Source organism: Oryzias latipes, chromosome 1, assembly GCF_053564925.1.
Source record: "Oryzias latipes strain Hd-rR chromosome 1, Olatipes_Hd-rR_3.1".
In the NCBI taxonomy this organism is placed as follows: domain Eukaryota; kingdom Metazoa; phylum Chordata; class Actinopteri; order Beloniformes; family Adrianichthyidae; genus Oryzias; species Oryzias latipes.
Window position 1 is genome coordinate 35,514,936 of NC_136237.1, and position 22,702 is coordinate 35,537,637.

The 22,702-nt window shown below is 41.6% G+C and overlaps 1 protein-coding gene across 6 annotated transcripts in view; it reads left to right on the forward strand.

Annotated features, from left to right (window-relative positions):
* The window catches only part of LOC101171724 (potassium voltage-gated channel subfamily KQT member 5), a 111,166-nt gene extending 89,461 nt beyond the window's left edge, over positions 1 to 21,705 (forward strand). The window contains exons 4-16 of one of the 6 annotated variants that reach the window (XM_020712729.3): positions 377 to 552; positions 1,014 to 1,139; positions 3,037 to 3,147; positions 4,347 to 4,442; positions 4,588 to 4,682; positions 5,263 to 5,289; positions 7,202 to 7,258; positions 10,339 to 10,562; positions 11,923 to 12,031; positions 14,093 to 14,224; positions 14,337 to 14,444; positions 15,492 to 15,618; positions 16,803 to 21,705. In XM_020712729.3, coding sequence (XP_020568388.2) covers positions 377 to 552; positions 1,014 to 1,139; positions 3,037 to 3,147; positions 4,347 to 4,442; positions 4,588 to 4,682; positions 5,263 to 5,289; positions 7,202 to 7,258; positions 10,339 to 10,562; positions 11,923 to 12,031; positions 14,093 to 14,224; positions 14,337 to 14,444; positions 15,492 to 15,618; positions 16,803 to 17,999 — 2,585 coding nt within the window. In that variant the 3' untranslated portion in view covers positions 18,000 to 21,705. The remainder of the gene's footprint in view (positions 1 to 376; positions 553 to 1,013; positions 1,140 to 3,036; positions 3,148 to 4,346; positions 4,443 to 4,587; positions 4,683 to 5,262; positions 5,290 to 7,201; positions 7,259 to 10,338; positions 10,563 to 11,922; positions 12,032 to 14,092; positions 14,225 to 14,336; positions 14,445 to 15,491; positions 15,619 to 16,802) is intronic. The other 5 variants (XM_023955036.2, XM_023955046.2, XM_023955049.2 and 2 more) reach the window with 5 other exon arrangements.
* Positions 21,706 to 22,702: the final 997 nt, after the last annotated feature.

A 22,702-nucleotide genomic window follows, 5' to 3' on the forward strand; every position in this document is an offset into this window, starting at 1 on the left:
CCAGCTGGAAAGTTTTGCTCCAGATTCCAGTTCAGACGAGGAAAACAAAGACGTACACGGATCTATTTGTCTGCAGGTGGATGCATCAGAATGGAGCAGAGCAGGGAGCTTTTGTCCTGCCCACCGTACTTTATACAACCCAAAAAAACCTTATAAATCTGCTCCTGATTCACTACAAATTGAATAAAGAAATACTCTGAAATACAATTTTGAGCTTAATTTTCTTAATATATGTGAAAAACGCCACAAGAACATGTTAAAAACACCAAAACCACACTTTTTATTAGAGTGGGGTCATTAAGGAAATAGAAAAAGTTTGAAATTCTGGTCATTCCTGCCTGGATTGATGCTAACTTGTTTCTTCTTCCTCCTGCAGACATCATCGTGCTCATAGCCTCAGTGGCTGTCGTGTCAGCAGGCAGCCAGGGAAACATCTTTGCCACCTCAGTCCTGAGGAGCCTGAGGTTCCTGCAGATCCTGCGGATGGTGCGAATGGACCGCAGAGGCGGCACCTGGAAGCTGCTGGGCTCAGTGGTCTACGCTCACAGCAAGGTAAGCTCGTTGGAGGAGAAACCACAGGGTCGTGGTTGAAGGTATTAACATCTCCTGCTCACCGCTTCCAGCTGGATCTTTTCAAAAGTAAGAGAAATTCCAGAGTTTTTGCTAATTTAGGGCCCATCCGGCATTTTCAGGGAACATGAACTCTGCGCTCTTTTCTACCCATGAATGTATAAATTATTTTTTTGGTACTAACATAACATGTTACAGCGTTAACCAGGAGAAGAATCATTTCATGGGTGGCTTCCTTAAAAAGGAATGAGAGAAAACTCATTGGTGCTGCCAACTAGCATTCTGGGTTTAAGTTGAAAACAAGAGTCAGACGCTGAAGGACGTCCATAAATAATAAATAAATATCGTCTTGACAGCATTTTAAATCGATACAAGTATCGACAAATGGATTCGATGACTCCCCTTGTTTGTGTTGTACCTGACCGTCACTTCCTCCTGTGCAGGAGCTGGTGACCGCCTGGTACATCGGCTTCCTGGTTCTGATCTTCGCCTCGTTCCTCGTCTACCTGGTGGAGAATAAGTTCAACAAGGACTTCGCCACCTACGCCGACGCCCTGTGGTGGGGCACGGTGAGTCTGCAGGCGGCTCACACGTCGACCACATGAAACTCTCAGAACAACTGAGGCCCGAACCGTGCTGCAGTGTGATCCCTGGCGTTGCCATAGCAACCGCACACCGTCGAGGAGCTGAGAGAGGATTTCGAAATCAGCACATCAAGTTACGTAAAAATCCTTGTTGTTGTGAGCCTTGATTTGAGCAGAAGCAGCGTCTTCAGGCTACCTAAAGACTGCAGCGAAAATATTTCTACTTTAGACTTTTAGTTTAGTTTTGATGTCAAGTTTTTCAATGATGTTATGTTGCTGGAATATCATTTTCACATAAGGTTGAAGAAACAGGAAGTCCCTCTGGAGATAAAAAAAACTAAAAGCATAAAATCCAGAAAGAATTGCTCAATTTTCAAAATAAGATACATTTCTGAAGTTTACAAATGTTTGTGTTTCTGAAAATTTAGAATTACATCAGTCAACTCACTTAAGATCACTTAAATGATCTTTTCTTTTTAATATATATATATATATATATATATATATATATATATATATTTCTACACAACATATTTCTTTTTGTTTTCTTTAACGTCCAATTTAACATTTTTGCTTCTTTTAATCAGTTTTCAAAACGTGTGAAATAAACGCATAAAAAGGTTTTTATGTTTAATGTTTGCCCTTCATAAGCCTGTTTTTTATTTTATTTTTGTAGTTTCCCGTTTTGTTTGAATATAGTAAAGCATGAAGGCAAAAGCGCTAAAATTGCTAAAATTCTGTCACATTTAATTTACTTCATAGTTTATGACGTTTATGACCTTTTTAGTTAAATTAAACCTCCAATTGTTTTAAACATTTGTGTCAATTATTATAATCAGTAGTCGGGAGAAAGTTATCCAATAAACACGTAAACCACAGAGGCTGAAGGTCCAGCCCACACGGTGCACATCCACATGTCCGTTAATGTTATGCTTTAAATGATGTGGCAGCCGTTAGCGACGGTTGCTATGGAAACCTCAAAAAATATAGTCTGGAGCAGAGAAGCTAAAATGCTATATTAACTTGTCATCCTTTGATTTCTTTTAAACGGCTCCAGTTTTTTTTTTAAACTCCAGGGTTTCAAATCTTTGCGTCAAAGATCTTTTTTTTTCCTCGCTGCGTGTGGAAAAACTCTTCTCTGTAATTTCCTCTGATTAAATTTTCTTTGGAGTATTGACATGAACATTACCCTTGTGCCGCTCCATTATACGCAATTGTGAAGCTCAAAGCCTCGTAATGGTGCGAAAACGGAGCCTCTCATGCATTTCAATCAGAGCCTCGGCGGAAGATGATCCCCAGTGATCGGTCTGCAGATGGATTTCTGTCGGCACAAACCAAAACTCAGAAAATAACCTGATTCAAGCAGAGTGCTGTGAATGTCTGGCTTTATCCAGACATATTAAAGCTTTTATTTAGCCTCCAGGATCATGGTCACCTGAGGTTCCTCTGCTGTGAAGGTGCTGCCTTAACTATTTTTCCTTTGCAGATTTGTGTTGCAGCCTTCAGAAGGTCTTCTCACACAGAGAAATACACCAAACTGTGTTTTAATAAAGCCGAATAAACATTTCAGCCTGGAGCGTTCTGCTGTGTTCCGGGAGTCGAGGCCGAGTGGAGGCTTTCTGCAGACTCACAGGAGGAAGAAATGCCTCAAAACATCATTTTAAATCAGGAATATCTTATGCAGAGGACTCTGCAGCAAAAACTGAATCGAAGAAGCTCTTATTTCTGGTACAACAATGTTCAGTTTGCTTAGAAAGTATTTCCCTAAAAACAAATATTTGAGAAGGTGCCTCTTAGATTTCCATCTGTGAATACTGTTCTAGATTGTGTCTGTGTTCCTGAGCTGTGAGCTTCATTCAGGACTCCATGTTTGTATTTGCAGATCACCCTGACAACCATCGGTTATGGAGACAAGACACCAAAGACGTGGACGGGCCGCATGCTGTCAGCCGGCTTCGCCCTGCTGGGAATCTCCTTCTTTGCCTTACCAGCAGTGAGTCCCAACTTCATCTCTGATCCTCTGAATCATTCATCAGATCTCAAAGACGGGATCCGCTAGGTACCAGGTGGTCACCATGCTTCACTGAATACAAACCAGATTTACTTAAAGACAGTCAAAACAATGTTGTTGGTGTTTTTAACATGTTCTTGTGGCATTTTTCTCATGATGGGGGACATATAGAAAGAAAATGAAGATTAAAGTTGTATTTCTGAGTATTTCTTAATTCAAGTCGTGAACCAGCAGCAGACGCTGTTTGAAAAAGCTTGTAGTTGTGACGTAGGTCCATCAATCGGAGGGCCACAAGCTTCCTGCTCTGCTCCATTCTGATGCATCCATTGCAGACAAAGAGATCCATGAATGGTTGCTTCAGGGTCAGTAAGCTAGTGGGAGAGAGTGTAAAAAGATTGGTGATGGGAAATGAAGGCAGGCTCACTTTGAGCCATCAGCGATCAGCCTCAACTTAGAGGTGAATTTCTAATGAACTCCTGCCGCTCTGCAGAAACTATGTCCTAAAAAACAACAGTTTTCTTTTATGATTTTGTCTAAAAACGACATAATTATGATGAATAGACCACTGGGAACGCTTTGACAATAGATCAAAGGATGATAAGAGTAAGACTTTAAAGTTCTTTTCAAACAAAAGTATTTTTATACGTTTAATTTTACAGAACCTGAGCTCGGATATCACTGAATATCACCTGTCAATCAAAGAATGTTTAATTGAACATATAAAGGATTTTAAAAGTTAATACAAATTTAATTCAAGTACAACTTTAAATCTTCTTCTTTTACTTACGGCTTTTACCCATCAGGGGTCGCCACAGCGAACAAGTCGCATGGTAAACTTGGCAATGTTTTACGCCGGATGCCCTTCCTGACGCAACCTTTTCAAAGCAACCGGGCTTGGGACCGGCACAGAAGTAGAGAAGGGAACAGCCCGGACTCGAACCCTGGTTTCACGGACGGAAGGCGCCGCAAACCAGCACGAGCTAAACCGGCTCCCTCAAGTACAACTTTAAATAAAATAACCAAAAGAAAATAACCAAACTTCTCATTTTTCCCTTTGTGATGTTGGGCCGTTTCCATGGTTACTTGGTGACCTGACCGGTAGTTTGTTTTCTAACCAGCTTCAGGCAGGAAGTGTGAGGTGTGTGTTGTGTGTTCATTGTGCTGTGTCCATGTCTCTGCAGGGCATTTTGGGCTCAGGTTTTGCCCTGAAGGTTCAGGAGCAGCACAGACAGAAACACTTTGAGAAGAGGAGGAACCCAGCAGCCTACCTCATCCAGGTAAGGCTGAACACCTGCTCCGTGTTTGAATCCTCAGCGCTTTGGTAAAGGGTCAGAGGTGCCGACCTTCAGGGCCGATTTTAAACGTCATCTGTCATCTCTTCATACTTTTTATTCCTGCTGGTTTTGTGTGTTCCGTCTGCAGTGTGTTTGGCGGAGTTACTCTGCGGATGAGAATTCGGTCTCCATAGCAACCTGGAAGCCTCACCTGAAAGCCATGCATACCTGCAGCCCAACAAAGTGGGTACAGCTGTTCTGTGTGTGTTTGGTGTGTGTTTTCTGTCCAAACTGCCGTCCTGGAGAGCCGGCGTCCTGCAGGCTTTTCATAGATCCCAGCATTCCCTGCAGCTGATTACATGAATCAGGTGTGCTTACCCAGTAATAATACACCTGCAAGGGTTTATCGGTTGAAAAAAGATCCGGCCCCCCAGGACTGCACTTTACCCCCTGAAAGCAATCACAGCTATCGCTCCGACTGCAGCAGCAGATTCATTTTATTTCTCATTTGAATGTCTGCATACTTTCTTTATTATCCTTTTTCATCTTTATATCTTTTCCTTTTTTAAACTTTTGTTGACCAAAGTGCTTAAATAATCCGACTATTGACTATTGTGTGTGTTTTTGTTTGTTTGTTTAATTTTTCCTTTTATAGAAAAATTGCACAATTTGTTTAGAATTTTGGTAAAATATCTGTTCTTATTATGTATTTTCATTTATTGTAATAAAATGAATTATTGACATTTTTTCCATTATATCTCATGATAATAAATAAATGATAATAAATAAATCTAATAAATAAAATTCTTTTTTTTTACTCCAGGAAGGAGCAGGGGGAGACGAACACAAGGTTTGTGCCTTTTATTCTGCTAAATTGTGATTCTTTGTGCTTCGATATTTCCTGAAAGTCAAATAAATTTAAACTCGCCGCGCCGACACAGCAACTAATCACAAAAATCTTCACTCTAGATTTTTGTGATTCCACATTTCTGACTTTCTTGCATCACATTTATCTTTTCTTAAAATGTAAGAATTTGGGTTTAATAATGACTTCACATTTTTTGTGATAAATGAAGGGAAAGTCACTATGCTTGGCTAATGTATCTCATAAAAACTGATTATTTGGTGGCGTTCTGTCACAGGTACCACATTTCAGGATAAAAGGATAGAAAACACTAAATATAGCTTCTTTACGATGATGCATTATTATTGATAACTTTTTCTTGAGAGCGTCGTTCTTCACCGTGGTAAACTGCTGCAGCTGTAATGGCGATACGCCTCTGCAGCAAAACTTAACTGACAGGTTTGTCCGCCCGCCTCAAGGGGCTTTGAATTCTAAATAGCCGCATAAATGAGTGTTTCTGTGTTTGCATGGCTAAGTGCTGTAATGTCTGCATTCTCTGGTGTTTCAGCCGATGCATTTCCAGAATCATCCGCGGTGGAGAGGGTGCAGGGCAGTGAGGGCAGCGTGACGTAATGCTGTGGTGTTTGCAGTTATGAAACACTGCATCAGTGTTTGTGGACAAAGCAGCCGCGCTGTCGGCTCCTCAGTTTCACAGGATGTCAAAAGTCTCAGGAAATGTTCAATCAGGAGGTCATTCCTCACAATGACGCAGCCTTTTCAAACTGAAGGAGAGTCGGACTTCCAAGCTGCAGCCGTTCTATTAAATGCATTAGAAAAATGTTGCAACGTCAGGGTTTATGCAAAAGCAGGAAGTGACACAAACGTACCTTTGAAGCATCGGTGAAGCTCTGTGGAGAAGCTGCTGGCCCCGCTGTAACTCAGGCACATTGTTGCCATGGCCCAGCTGAATTCCTGTGGTTAAGGAAGGAATATCAACATGAAGTGCATGAGTCACCAAATTGTAGCCTTTTACGGATGGTAGTCTCCATGCTCGTTTTCCTCCACTAAAGCCTGTTGTTGCCGTTCTGCCTCTAAATATTAGCAGCTTCATCAAAATTCTCTGAATTTTCAGACTACTTCTCACATCTGTGATTTATTTTAAATCAACTGAACACCAAGATTTTGATCCTCCTTTGGTGCATTTGTAGTCCAGAAGAACAAATAAGATTTAAGGTCAGGTAAAAAAAAAAAAAAAAAGATAAATAATCATCCAGAGGAAAAGGAATTTACAGAGAAACTTTAGATAATTTCACATTTATTTTACAAAAACAGGGAAAATGGTGCTAAAACTGTTATAGTTTTGGGTAAAACTTAAAATTATGTCCATTATTTTTGCTTTAAAGAGTAAAAAGAAGCTAAACTTCAAGGTAAGGTTATAAAAATCTGCAAAGCAGTGAAGTTACTTTAAACAATAGTAAAACCACCAAACTATATGCCGGAAATGTTCAAACTAAATCATTAAAAAATGATTTATAGCAGTTTCAATAATGTTAAAACAGTAATGAAACTTCTAAGCTATATGTAATGCTGGATTTGTTCACGCTAAGTGATGCTAATTCACCTGAAGATTGTTTTTGAAGATCTTTTTTGGCTAATTTAACTGAAATGAACTGAAGCCACAACAAAAGTTATTCCAAATAAAGCCGGAGAAAAAAAGTTTAAATAAATGTTTCATCTAAAAAGAAGCCTAATAAAATACCAGATTTATTTCTGTTAAAGGTTCATTGAAATGACTGTAAAGGAACAACTGTTTCCTCGCTAAACCTTTGTTTATTTTGGACTCAGAAGCCGTTTTAAAATGTCGTCTGTTTCTGCATCGTGTAACGGTCATCATGTGTATCTCCTCTTGATTTTTTAGTAAAGTTTATAATAATAAACAGAAGCTACTGAGGAGGCGTACCACATGGAAACATAGGTACTCCTGTCACACAATGTTTCTCTTTGGGAATGCTGACTAATTCCGTGTGCATGGGTCTCCATAGGAGGCTGAGAAGCTTTGAAAAGGGGCGGAGCTGGCAAGTCCTGCAGGTGGACGACCACCTCCGTCATGGAAAAACTGTCTGCCTCCTTTTGACTACTGTGCCTGAGCGCTGCACTGCCTGTGGCAGCTTGACGGAAAGTGTTACAAAAACGGTTTTGTTCTCCGATGCTGTGAAGTGATGAACATTCATGAGCTTTTTTTCCTGGTTGCAGTGAAGTAGAAATGCTTTGATGTGATGTGGCACCGTCTTTTCTTCTACGCTTCTTTCTGTTGCATCGTCAACTCTTTTCCTCCGGATTGTCTGCAAATTTAAAGACGACTAACCTAAAAAAAAATATTGTGTTTTGCCGAAACATGAACGCAGAAAAGTGAAAGATGTTGGCTTCCTCTGGTGATGGGGATACGTTTAAAAGTAATATTCTACTTTTGCTACAAAGATGTGTTAACTGAAAAAGCTCTAAAATTCTGTGTCAGTTGTGTACATTTGGTAAATATAAGCTTAAAAAGTAGCTAAATGAAATGCTCATTAATGAAATGATAAATGAACTCAAGAATTAAACTGAATTAAATTTTAAATTAGCGGAAGGATGTTTTCAGAAAAATTGCTAAATTAAGAGCTAAATAAGAAAAATGGCAAGTTAGCTTAAAAATTGCTAAAATAAATGCAAATTTTGCACAATTTTAAGTAAGCTCAGAAATTGCTAAATTATGCTAAGTTGTTTGGAAAATTATGTTATCAAAAACATTCTTGAAAAAGTTCAAATAAATGCTAAATGATCAAAATAACACGTTTGCTGAAGACAGAGTGGAAAAACTGAGCTTTTCTCTAATAAACTTTTTCAAGCATAAAATTAGATCTAAAAAGGCAAATTAAAAATGTCCAAGCTTTTTTTTTTAGCCAGTCTCGAAATTTGACGTAAATCAAGAAAGATGTTGCACGTCCACCAAAAGCCATTGGTTTCAAAAGTTAGCAATAAACCTCCAAAGCCTGATTTTACAACAAAAATTTATATTTTTTCAAGCTTGTTTTATTATCTTTTCAATGTATTTTGCTTTGTTACCTCTTCATGGCATCTCAAAGTCCCTGTTTGCACAGATTGTGTGTTGTCTATGATAAATGATGCTAACCTATGCTAATGGTCTTCAGCTAAAAAATGTTAGATTAGAACTACAAAAAGCGGAAACAAACTCCAGAAGGTAAACTGAATGAAATGCAACTTTGTAAATTTACTGAATTTACAGCTAATAAGCAAAAAAATTCATGTGATTCTGATTTATGCTAAAAACAAAACAAAATTACAACAAAAACTGTCTTAAAGTTACTTTTTTTCTAAATGTTAGTCCTGAATACTAACTAGCTGCTACCTTAGTCACCCTAAAGTTAAATAAATGTCAGACAATAAAAAGAAAAAGTTGTATAAATATTCAAAAACCTACAACAGTCAAAGGACGTCTGTGCTCGACAAGCTTAAAAAACATTCATGTTTGCTTCAGGCAACTGTTACTCAAACTTAATATTATTTAAATGTTAATTTTTTTATTAAAAAAGTCATAATTTATAAAGTTTTGGGATTTCTTTTTTAAGTGGAGGGCATCCAGCATTCACCTTCTCTGTTCACTTGTTTTTAAAAGGAGAAAAATTCCAGTTGGTTTTCTCTGCGATGTGTTTGTCTGTGTCACTGCTGGGTGATCCACCTTTACGTCTTTTTCTTCACAAACTCCTTATAGAAACACAAAACTTCATAAGTATTTATTTCAAGGATCCTACTTGCAAATCAAGTGTCCAGGTTCAGAAAAAAAAACGTCCTTTTTTGAAGTTGAGTTTGATGGTTTTTAACTTTAAATAGTTCTGAGCTCATAGAAGAATCAAGTGAGTGTTTTCTGATGCTTCAGTAAAGCAGCTGTGTGTTTGTTTTTAGAGCCTCTGCAGATTGAAAAGTGTCTAATTTAAAATTTGATTACCATTATTTTTTATTGTTTTAGTTCTAATTTAAATCAAATCTAAGGCCTCAAACACAAAAAATGCATATCATATCTGGTTGGGCTAGCATACACACAAAATAGTAACCTACACAAACAAAATAAATATTTTTTCCCACCAGTATTGTAGACAAAAAAGAAGCTTCAACTCAATTTTTCTCACATTCTGTCTGACTGAATAACCTGTAGAAGGTTATAAAGCAAAATAGTTCCGTAGAGAAGTTAAAAACCTTCTTTAGGTAACAAAAGAAACATGTTTACATTTGTTTAACTGCTAGAGGCCATGGAACTGAACTTGATGAAATCTATCAATTTAAATGTAAAACTGAGACGTTGCAGTTACATTAATACATTTCTTTATATTACCAATATATAAAAAATCTTTTAGGATTTGAAAGATTAAAAAATATTACTTTTTGTTTAACTTTTGTGCTTCTCTTGTGTTTAAAGGCCCACTCTGATGAAAATGGCATTTTTCACACGATGGACGACATCTATAAAGAAAATTCAGCTTTAAAAAACATTTCTGGGTATTTTTTTATTCAAATTGTTGGGAATCAGTAGCAGGTGAATAAATTCCAATATGAAGAAGATCCTATTTGACGTAGAAAATACTTTAAGGGACCGGCTAACGAACTCCTGCGCTCTGCAGAAACTATGTCCTAGAAACGACAGGTTTTTTATTTTGACTAAAAACGTCAGAAATAACTGGGAAAACTTCTAAAATAGATCAAAAGATGATCGGAGTGGGTCTTCAGCATTGTCTGTCTTTACTTTTCTCACTCAGATACTTTTCCTGCTCAGCGTGTGACGCAGAACTGAATCGCCTGCTTTTTTCTGGAGAAGCGCCTGCGATGCATGCTAGTCTTCCTCCTGTCTTGAATTTAGAAAAGCTCTGAATGACGGCAGCTTCTGGTTTATTACAACACAATGGGGCAAACTCCGCCCACATCTAGGAAAAATGGATCCTACCTAAAGATTTTTCCCATATTTGGTGAATTCCAACCATCCTTCACCTGTTCGTCTGCTTTCAGCCAGAAGTTGAGCTTCAAAGAGCGCGTGAGGATGGCGAGCCCCCGAGGTCAGAGCATCAAGAACAGGCAGACGTCCTCCATGAACGACCGCCGCTCTCCGGTGGCCGACGGCGGCGCAGAAGGCACGAGTCCCGCCAAGGTTCAGAAGAGCTGGAGCTTCAACGACCGCACTCGCTTCAGGCCGTCGCTCCGCCTGAAAAGCGCCTCCCGCTCCACCACAGACGGTCAGTGTTTCTGTTTGGTCGGGTCAGTCGTCATATTTTGGATTTTGGAGAACTTCTGCACACTTTTGGGCGTTTAGTCGAGCAAATTTCCAGCAGATACTCAGCTTTTCACCTACAGACCAAAGAGACGATTTTGTTTTTTGGAAAAGATTTTTCAGGATCTGAATGTTCTCATATTTATGGGTCAGACAGAACCAGATGTTCTCCATCGCACTTTGTTCTTACAGCATCTATTGAACTGTGCTACGGCAGGAAACTGGCCCATATTTTGGACTCTGGTGAAAATAAATTTTCTTTTAAAGCAAATGCATTTCAAATTAAATGCAGAATTATGCATCATACAGCCTAGGATTGTACTTTTCGTTCATATCACCTGGCTTTAGCTTCCACTCCCCCACATGGGCTTGCCTCATTAGTTCAAAAAGGAAAGCCTCTTTCTTCCACTTCTCTGGCCTGGTCAGCTGAGCGGAGCAGCAGCCAGTTGGTGCTCGTGGGTGGATTTAATGGGGAGATGGAGGGTGGGGGTGGTGGGGTGTGGGACTCATCCAGCTGGATAAGGTTTGCTGGCAAACAAAAGAATTGGCCCAAACTAGAGTAAACGAGGCTGCTTTGGTCTGACCACACGTTCATGAAAAAGCCAATTATGAGCAGGAAAAGATGCTCTTCAGTCTGCAGTTTTGTCCACTTCCTGTCCTCATTTGGTGTTTACCAAAATAAGAGAAAAAACCCTCAATGCTGACTAGACAAAGCATCTTCAGAAAAGTCGATGTAACTGTACCAAAATTCATAAAGAAATGATTCTTTGGCCAATGAATGACTTCTTAGTCTTTGTGAACATTTAGCAACACAACAAGTGTCCTCCATTGTGTTTTAAACTTAGCCCTTGTGCTATCTTGGATGACCCCACCCTTACTTTGACATGTTCTCCCTACCATGACAAAGGTGGATAAAAGTGGAAAGATTTCATGTAATCCATGGACACCAGTGAAGATCACAAATCATTGAAAAAAAAGGTTCAGAGAACTGTCTAGTGGGTCTAGATGACCCCACTCTCAATTTTAAAGTGCTTAGGATAGCACAAGGGTTACACACGTTCTGCAGATACGGTTTTAAGCTTAAACAAGTTTCATGGATCATTTGAGGTTCAAAAGGAAAAGTTTTTACTTGTCTAGTTTTTAACATTTTACCTAAAATAACTTCTTTCTTAACGCTCTGAATCAGTTGGAATCCCAGTTCTTCAAACCTTTTACAACCTGAGCCGTCAGTCAAAATCCAACCACCCCTAAAACTGGGTTGTCTCATCAACACTTGTGGGGTTTTGTGCTCGTCCTCACTGATGCTCTTTGTTTTTGTCGAGCAGCAGACTCCAGCATGGCAGGAGACGACGGCTTCGATGACAAGGGCTGCCACTGTGACCTCTCTGTGGAGGACCTGCTGCCGTCAGTCAAGGCCGTCATACGAGCTGTCAGGTGAGGAGACAAAAGGAGACGTGACAAGATAATAAGTTTGTTGTTTTATTTTGAAAAGAAATGAAATCACGTCAATCCAGACAAAACGTTTGATCTCTTCAAAGACGGCCTTCATATGGTTTTGTTTATTTTTCTCTTGAAATGATTAATGCTGTCATAAAGACTTTAGAAATCCAACTGTCTTTTTAATGCATTTACTTTCAAAATAAAAGCAGATCTGGTAGCTTCATCTAGTGGAAGAAGTAGCTAACATACTAGCTAACCTTGGCAAAAGCACATTTAAGGCTTCACTTTTCTATGGTAAAAGCATTGACTGTATCTGAGAACTGGACTGAGTCAGTGGGACGTCATAGAAAATGCTTTACTCACGACTCCAATCAAATGAAGTCAATTCAGTCGCCATTTATTTGCAATACGGATGTCGCCATGTTGGACCCAGGCGTGGTCAGTAAACAGTAATCAGTCCGAATCGTACTGAGTCATCGTTTCAATGGCAACCACTCTCACCAATCAGGAGTGAGCTTGTTGGAGGTCCGCACCCCAACCACTTGAACGGGGACTAAACGAAATCTGTCAGAGGTTCGGTGGGAGGCCACAAACTTTTATTGAGGCATCTGATTGGTCAATTTAACCCGTGTGCTATCCTAGGCACTTTAACAGTAGGAGTTGGGTCATCTAGACCCACTAGACCAGAGGTGGGCAAACTACGGCCCGCGGGCTGGATCCGGCCCGCCTCCATGTTTGGTACGGCCCACTGAACAATATCAGAGACCGATGTTTATTTATTTATTTTTATCTGGCCACACGATCAAGACGGGACATTGTCTTCCCCCCTTCTGCAGTCTGAGCTCCAACCTGAAACCCTCTAAAATCTGTCAAATAGAACTGAAGACAATCTTTCCTTTCCATGTCACAGTTCATCTTTCCAGGTTTAGCTCATTCTTTCTGAGCGATCATGCTGCTTTTTTTAAACAGCGCACCCTGTTCTGTGTCCTGATTGGCTGGAGACCTTGTCAATCAATCTCAGTCCGTGTCGTGTCTCCTGTGCAGAAACGCGGAGCTCTTCAGATCAGAAATCTGTGATCGATGATCAGATCTTTGTTTTCATTCTAAAATCCTGGACCTAATTTCTAGGAAGGTTTGAGAATTTAAACAAGAGAGAAAAGGGTGAAAATGTTCATGTTTGTGTGAGAAAAGTGTAGAAGTGTGCAGTGAGGAGTTTCACTGCCATAAACTTCTGTAAACTGATCAGTTATTTTTAGAACATAACTCCTGCAATAAACGAGGGAACTCTGTACTGGTGGAAAGGTAACAGAGATATGCATAGCTGCAGAAGAAGACATGGAAATGAGCTTTTTCATTATTACTGGATGAGAAACAGACAGCGCAGACTGAGACGTGTGATGAGCTCAAAGTCTCAGCGGAATTTATGACGGGAGAGGATCGACTATTTATTGTTTTTTTTTAATGTATCAGTATATATTTCCTGAATTTTTGTCTTTGAAAATCATAGATAGTGTTATTTGGTCATTTCTTTCTTTCTGGACACTCAGTCCAGTTTTCACATACAGTCAATGAGTAAAATGTAAACATCTATAATATTAATGTTTGAACACAGGAAGCTCTACTTCTTTTAAACTTTGTTGGCTGCCAGCGTCTTCCTAGGGAGTTAACAGTAAAATGTTACCTGGTTTCTTTTTTAACTAACTAAGAGAGTCAAAAATAATTTTTAATGTTTGATTTATTTATAATCTGTTATTAATTCTTGTATAAACTAAGATCCATGTGGATGAGAAGTTTTCTCTTTAGACTCCTGAATTCTGGAAACCAAAAACAAAATGTGGATGAAGTTAAAAAAGTCAGTAATACTTCTGCAAATGAAGTTTTTTTGTGGTGACATGTCTTTTATCTTGACGTCTGCGTTCTTCCAAGTGTTGATTCCTCAGATCTTCTCAGAAATGAGCTTTGAGGCTTTTTACTGTTCTTGCTGATGTCAATTGTCCCCCGATGACTGAGAGCTCCCCCTTGTGGCGATTTCCTGACTGCCTGCTTCTCCTGCAGGATAATGAAGTTCCACGTGGCCAAGAAAAAGTTCAAGGAGACGCTGCGTCCGTACGACGTGAAGGACGTGATTGAGCAGTACTCAGCTGGACACCTGGACATGCTGTGTCGCATTAAAAGCCTGCAGACCAGGTCGGAGGAAACGCCGTTTCTGTGCTTTTCTGAGCATGCTCATGAACCCAAAAAGTTTTCATTTTTTTGGATATTTGCATGCTGTGTGTGCATGTGTTTGCTCCCCCCGCAGGCTGGACCTGATAGTCGGCCCAAAGGTCCTCAGCAGCCGAGCCAAGACCTTTTCCTCCCCCTCCCTGCATCTCTATTACAGCCAGGGGAGGAAGAACTCCACTCAGGGGTCAGGAATACCCCGTCAGCCTCTCCTCTGCTGCTTTCACTAGCTTACCTCTCAGTCAGTCTTTTCTGATCCGCAGCCTCCGAAGCGTAGAAACAGACTTCATTTTTAGTGTTGAGCCTGCCCCCCCCTTACCCCTGATCAGCTTCAGGGCAGAAGGGAGGAACAGACTTTTTAAACTGATATACTAGTTTGATGCAAGAGCAGCATCTCTGATAAGACTGAGCTGAGTCCTGCTGATCCTGTCTGAACCGCGTGATGCTCTAACAACTGCAGCCTGAAGCAGAAATGTCTTCTGACCTGCTGTTCCACAGCAACACTGACCCCTGCTGGCAGCCGTCTAAACTGCAACTGACTCATCTCGTTTAAAAAAAGAAAAAACGCTTTTTAGAGATTTTATAAATAGTACACACTCAAGTTTAAAGGTAGTATCAGATTTTCTTTTAATAGTCTCAAGATTTGCTTTATTTTCATTGACTATTGGAAAGAAATAGTACAAGAAATATGTTTTCCTCTGTTCCTGCAAAAGACAAATATCTATTAACAACAATATAAAAATGTCAGGAAATATTGCAAATTTGTTCCCTTAAGAAAAAAAGTCTGTGGTTTGGTGTCACAAACAACAATTTTGTTCAGGCCACGCCCACATTGTTCACATTATGGCCTTAGGAAAATGAAGCCAGAATATTTATTCAAGTGTATATTTAATAAAAGAAAATGGGGTGCCAACCAATTTTTCGGTAAAAAACAAAAAAACACCTTTTGGCTTCAAATCGAGGCGTTGCCATGGACACAGGCAGGATCATCTTTGGTGGAGGCAATAATTCTGGGGATGTTTTGTTTTTTGGTGTTAAATCTTGGGGAGACATGGACTGATGGTGGTCGTGGCTGGTTTTAAACTCTTGATAATTGAATTCAATATTTTTGGATCATTGAAGAACATCTTTCCTGTTATGGTCTGAACTTTTCTCTGGGCCTTCGGGTGGACTTCTGTTTCTTCTCTGTGACCATGTGATCTGTGTTTCATGCTTGTCTATGTCTTGTGTTCAGGGTTGATCAAATCCTGGGGAAAGGACAGATCCCCTTGGACAAAAAGATCAGAGACAAGCTTCTGTCGGACGGAGACCTGCTGGAGGACATGAGCATGCTGGGCCGCGTCTGTAAGGTGGAGCGGCAGGTGCGTTGAAAGACAAACGTTTGAAATGTGTTCGAGTCTCTGTCAACAAGTGGGGAGTTTTACCGCAGGACAGAAAATCCTTTCGCCATTTTCTTCGGTGACGTTAAAGTTCTCAGTCCAGTCTGGACTTTACTTGAACCTGAACTACCTAAATGACCACAGAATGACCGTTTGACATTTGCAGTTGTTTTTTTAGCATAAAGGTGTTGAAACAAACTTGGAGTTTTCCTCTGCCATACTCTGCGTTTCAATAATAGCTTTTTTGTAGGATCTCTCTCAAAGTTTCTTCTGTTCTTTGCAGACTGGTTCTTTTCGTTAGCGCTGCTGTCACACGTCTCACTAATGGGTCTCTTTAGAAACCTGCAGCGTCTGAGTCATCGGGTTTTCTTGGGTGTTTGGAATAGTGATCTTAAACGGCTGTGCGTCAAATTTTCTAAATTAAACCATCCACACTGTTTCTATCTTTTGCTGTTCTGAAAGCCTCCGTATGTCCAGTTTGGTTCCAGCGTGTTTGTTGAAGTTTTGTGGATTTAATGAGCTATCAAAGCAGTTTTTTTTTTTACTTTGGCTGCAAACTTTGTAGGTATTTTGGAGAATCAGGAAGACTCTTATGTGAAGCTGCTGCTCTTCTAAACAACAACAAAAATACACATTTGTTGAGTCAGACATGATTTCTGCAGGTAGAGGGGAGACAAAGTGCATCTCCTGATAAGTTTAACCCTTTAACACCTGCTTTTCTGACGTTTTTTTGACGCCGTCATCCGGTGCCCTTACAGCGCTCTGAAGTCATTAGTAAGGAACGGCCACTGACTCCGTACTGGCCACGCACAAATGCCGCACACATGGGGTGGGGTGGACACACAAACTACCCTCTGATTGTCTAATTACCTCATTTCTAGCAGTCAGGCTGGAGATTATCACAGCACTCACTATCTGTTTAATATTGTCATAGAAACTTGCGTACAGACATGTGAAAGCGAGAGTTTTGACCACAGAATCCCCAAACCCGCATTTACACACGTTTAGGTAGACTTTTCATTGGAATTGAGGCGTCGCCTTCAACATCTCTGGTGATGAAGGGTTTTCGAGGAAGTGTTGATCCCTGCTCCCCCTTGTGGTTGGATGGTGTAACAGCTGCTTTTGAGAGTACTGTGTTCTTCACTCGTGCTCGTCCCTCCTCACAGGTCCAGTCCATCGAGTCAAAGCTGGACTCCCTTCTGGACATTTATCGTCAGGTGTTGCGTAAAGGCTCCTCGTCGGGTCTCACGCTCTCCTCGCTGCCGCTGTTCGAGCTGGAACAAACCTCCGACTACAATTCCCCCGTCTTCAGCAAGGACCTGTCCACTCCTTCTCAGCTCAGCAGCAGCGGAGCGCCCCCCACCGGTGGATTTGTCACTCGCTCCTCCACCAACGCCCACCTGTCCCAAGGGGGGCTGCGCCTCATTATGGGCCCTCCGAACGACTTCACGTCCTCCTTCACGCCTTCTTCTGGACTCGCCTCTTCCTCCTTTAGCCCATCACCATTGCCACATCATCATCATCATCACACGCAGGCTCAGCCGGCCACACCTGAGAGCGGCACCGATGAAGCCGTGGCCAACTCTCCCCCCACCCTCACCCCTAACAGCACCTGCAGCTCTATGGGCAGAGGGCTGGGGGGAGGAGCTTTTCCCCTCCTGGCGAGGATTCCCCCGCCCCCCATCACCCAAAGTGGGGACTCCAGTAACCCGGTGACCTCTGTGGACACTTCCCCTGAACTGGAGGACTTCTGTGGAGAACTCAAGGGGGCAGAGATGAAGGGCGGCAGAGAGGGGCTGAGCCTTGAGCTGGGGCTGAGGGGACTGGCCCTTCAGGGGGGCCCCAACAGCAGGATCAAAGCAAACGAGGTTGGCTCCTGGAGGAGGCAAATGAGCTTGGAGCTGGAGCCCCTGGTCCCCCCAGCCCCCAGCTGCTGCCCCGCAAACCCGCAAACGGACCAGGGACTGGGCAAGTCCGTGTCGGTGCAGGACCTGATGCAGGTCGCCCCCCACCACGGCGCTCACAACAGCCTGTCGTCCCCCAGCTCAAGCAGCGACTCCCCCATCTGCTTCCACAGCTGCGGCCAGGACCCCGGGGGTGGCGGTGACACGGGCCGGAATGGTGGGGGCGGGTGGGCAGAGGAGGACCTCTTCATCAGTGACAGGGACATCGAGACCCCGGGGTTCGACTTCCTCCCCCAGCGGACGACCCAACAAGTGTTCCCATCGCAGCTGCTGAGGACAGAAGGCAAGGGGGGGGCAGGGTCCCATGACTCCAACCAAAACCTGGCCGGCGGGAATCCTTCCTCCCCCCCCACCGACAGTACTGAACTGCTGGCCATGCCTCACGTTCGGCTAAAATAAAAGAAATATCTGTCAGCTCAGACATTTTTGAAGGGAGGTGGGAATAAGGACTGGGGGCAGGCGGGGGGCGTGTCTTCAGTAGGTTCAAAGTTCACAGTATTTTCACATGAGCTCGTGTGTTCAGCTCGAAAAAACACAGACTTAAGGATCTTTAGTGTTAAACTTTATTTTTTTATTTTTTTAAGTTGGTCATTTCTTTTTCAGATTTATGTTCTTTCTCACAGATTCCAATCGTCTTTTGATCTTCATTTTATGATTGAGCCGTTTTTAGCCAGAAATCAAAAAGACTCCTGTTGTTCTCTAAGACATAGTTTCTGCAGAGCGGCAATGTTTTATCAGAAATTCGTTTTCGAGTTGCAGGCAGGACTGTCGGTGCGGAGCAACACCGCCCCCCTTCCTGTCAGCCCACCGTTGACTGTTTACACTCTTCCGCTAGCTTACAGCCCCCACACCCTAAAGCTAACATTAGCGGTGCAACAGACATGGAGAGCAATACTGAAACGAGTTTAGAGCCAGATTCCAGCTCAGACGTACGGATCTATTCGTCTACCAGTGCATCAGAATGGAGCAGAGCGGGGAGCTTAAGACCCCCCCCAGGGTATTTTTTACATCACAAATACAGTTTTTTGTCTAACAGCATTTTGGGTGTCTGCTCCTGATTTACAATTGAAATAAAAATATACTCAGAAATCGAATTTTTCCTAATAAACATCCAAAGACACCAGAGTGGAGTCTGTAAACCGTTGAAGCCTGAAGAGAAAATATAAGATTTCTAAATATTTTATATTTAATGTTTTAAGGCTGAGAATCGCACCAGAACTTGAACTAAAACCGCCGAACTCTGCATGTCGGACAGAGGAGAAGCAGTAATAATTCACCAGCTGAGCAGGTACTTGATCCAGTTTCATTGGTTGGTACCGTTTGATTGGAGCATGAAGGTCTAAACGAAGGACGCTGATGTTTGAAGTCGCGCCGTCGGCGGATCTGTACAAAGTACCAAACTGGAGCTTCACCTTTTTATTCCATATCACAGCCTTTATTAAATATCCACTGATGTTCTGTTTTTTATGATTCAGTTCTGGAGCGACGGTAAACTGCCGGGTTCTAATGAAGCTCTGGTTCCGCTTGTGGGTTTGCAGTGCGGTTTGCCAAGAAACTGAATGTTTGTTTTTTAAATGCAGATGTTTGGAAAGTTTGCAGAAACGTTGAATGTCACTTTGTGTCACAGTTTCCAGAGAGAAACGGCTGCATTTGGCTTTTTGTCCGCCTGTTTTGACGTTTGCAGCCATTTTTGATTTGACTATGTAACGTTTTTCTGAAATGAACATCTCCAGCTTCAACTGCTGAGCAGCGACGACCAGCAGAAACCAACTTCCTGTTCCTGTGGTGAGAACAATGATGGAGTCATCCACGGACAAAGGTGCATCAAACGGATAATAATCTCCTCGGTTTCACATCAGAGCTGTGATTTTCTGACACAGAAACAGAAAGATGGATTGATAGAACAGCAGCTTTTCTTGTGATCGTCTAACCTGCAGCTGATAAAACTCCATCAAACTTAGAAATCCTTTCACCGCTCTGATCATTTAATGTTAACAAATGAATGTAGTGTTTCACGCCGTCCTAATGCTACGTTCACACCGGTCATGTGATGTGCGTTCAGCATATTCACAGGATGACATCTTCATGTTTTTCTATTTTCACCGTCCGCCACAGACGCTTGGAGCGAAATGTCAAAGCAAATCTCGTGGATTTAGCTCCAGATTTTTTTCTTTCAAAGCTCCAATAAATGAAAGACTTGATGTGATAGAATTCTGGCCGGGCACAGACCGCAATTAAGTAGTTCTCCTCCGTGATCAGTTTGTAACCTTTGTGCTATCCTAGGCACTTTAACGTTGGGAGTTGGGTCATCTAGACCCACTAGACTGTGCTCTGAACCTTTTTTCTTCAATGATTTGTGATCTTCACTGGTGTCCATGGATTACATGAAATCCTCTTCACCTTTATCCACCTTTGTCATAGTAGAGAGAACACGTCAATGTAAGGGTGGGGTCATCTAAGATAGCACAAGGGTTAATCGGTTGGAAATTCAGTGTACTGAAAAGGACGCCATCCATACATCACTACCAAACCAAATTCAACCCAACCTGGTTGAACTTTTAACCTACGTTAAACGGCCACACGTTTCGCACAAAGAGCCTAAAAACGGCCATAAAAACCTGAGTAGTGACACGTTAGCGCTCAGGCCGGTGTGAAAGTAGCATCAGTGGGGGGCGGCAGGTTAGCTCAGGCGGTAGAGCAGGTCGTCTAACAACCGAAAGGTCGACCCTCAACCTCCCCAGCCAGCTGTCACCCCCCGAGTGCGGCCATGCTGCAGCCCACCGCTGCCCCCAGGGGATGGGTCAAAATGCGGAGAAGAATCTCCCCATTGTGGGATAAATAACGTATCAATTATTATTTTCATCAGTCGTTCAGAGATGAGTTCCCATCATGGAAGATGTTTCCAGGATGTTCAATAATCTGTACTGTACTAAATCAAACCGTCACCAGAAACTAATGTAACCACAAATCTGCCCCAGCGAAGAACACAAAACTTCCACCAGCTCTTCATTAACTATTAATGAATCACTGAGCAAATGCTGCCCCCTACAGCGCTGAGGGAGAAACTGCATCTGTGGGATCCGATCAGAGCAGAAAATCCTGAAAACGTTTTTAGTTCAGCTGCAAAAAAATGTCCTCCAGATGAGAAAACGTGAACGACAAGGTGAGATATCCTGAGTGGGCGTGGCTTGCTCTGCAGAGGTTTTTTTTATGACAAACATTTCTTGTAAATGATGCATGAAGTTAAATCATTTCAATTCACATCACTGTTTACTGACTTATTATTTAAGTCTCCAGACATTTGTCCTTTAATTTAAGGGTTACACAGTAATAACACTGATGTTTTGCTGATATTTAAACTTCCGTTTAGATTTTTTATTTACAAAACATCAAGCTCCTCCTATTTTAGTGATGACGAATGGGTAGATTAATGTTTTCTAAACTGCAGGTTTGAAGTCCGTCTCTCAGTTTCTCCACTTGAACGCGTTGCAGAAAGTTTTCATATCAGCTGAAGCTAATGATCATCTTTTTATGGAATATTCTGCTAATATTGTCTCATATCTACCAAAATGTCAAAAAATAATGTGATAAACATCAATGCGGTGGTTTACCTACAAAAACAGAACAGATGAAGTGATCCTTTATGGATCATTTCTGCATCAATCTGGTCTTATAAAAAGTTTTGTTCTTCAGCAGAACAACCTGCAGGGTTTATTATTTCCACATCCAGCCTCCAGAATTTCATTTTCTCTGTCAAATGTTTTACGTTTTGCATGAGGAGGCTATGAAACGGAAATGACATCTACAGCTGACCGCGTTAGCGAACAGGTGCCTTCTCTCTCTCTCTCTCTGTGGTACAAAAATCTTTTACTTTTCCAGAAAACTGATTTGTTTTTAATTTTCTGTTTTTTTAAACCATTTACCTTTTTAAGACTTGATGTAAAGCAGGTCATTGCCTCAATAAGTTTTGTTTCCTGTTTTGTTTAATTTATTTGATGTCCACATAGTTACACGTTAGTAATAATCTCAGATGGAGAAAGCCTGTAATGTTACAAAAATGCAAGTTTTTTTCCCTCTCACATCAATAAAGGATCTTCTGAATAAAGCTTCTCGCCTCTGTTGTTTCTGGAGCAAAAAGGCCATTTTAATGAATTTACTGCACAGGGAGCTCAGTTAACCCTTGTGCTATCCTAGGCACTTTAACGTTGGGAGTTGGGTCATCTAGACCCACTAGCCCTTGTGCTATCTTAGATGACCCCACCCTTACATTGACGTGTTATCCCTACCATGACAAAGGTGGATAAATGTGGAAAGATTTCATGTAATCCATGGACACCAGTGAAGATCACAAATCATTGAAAAAAAAGGTTCAGCGCACTGTCTAGTGGGTCTAGATGACCCAACTCCCAATGTTAAAGTGCCTAGGATAGCACAAGGGTTATATATTTGTTCCTGATAATTTTTTAAGAGGAGGCCATATTTTTTTCTTTTATTTTTTCCTTTGACTTTATCTCTAGCGTAGCTGAAATGTTTTTTTTTTAGCTGACGAGGAAACGTCTTCAGCCGGTTTCCCGCTTCTTTTCTCAAATCAGCGTAGCTGCTGCTCATTACACCATCAGCCAGTGAGCAGTTCAAAAGCGGTCGGAAATTTCGCTAGCCACTCCAGTGTGACAGTTTACAAAGCATCAGGCGATGCAAAAAAAAAAAAAAAAAAAAACTAGGAACAAATGAGACGGTTTTTTAGCGCTTTTCTACCTACAAGGACAAAGTGCTTTACAGTCACAGACCCATTCACCCAGTCACACACTGGTGGTGGCTCCGCTACCAAACATAGGCGCCCGCCTTCCACCAGAGACACTTCGACTCTGGTGGAAGGCGGGAATCGAACCAGCAATCTTACGATCATGGGTTGACCTCCCTACCGCTGCACCACAAGGTTCTGTACTTGAAAGCCTGTGTCTCTGTGACAAATCACTGTTTTATCTTTTTAGTAGTTTGCATTCCTTTTTTAACTTCTCCTTCTCCGCACTACAAAGATTCAACACATCCCAACAGCAGTCAGACTATTCAACAACAGGACTGTTGAAACTGCTACTGTTATT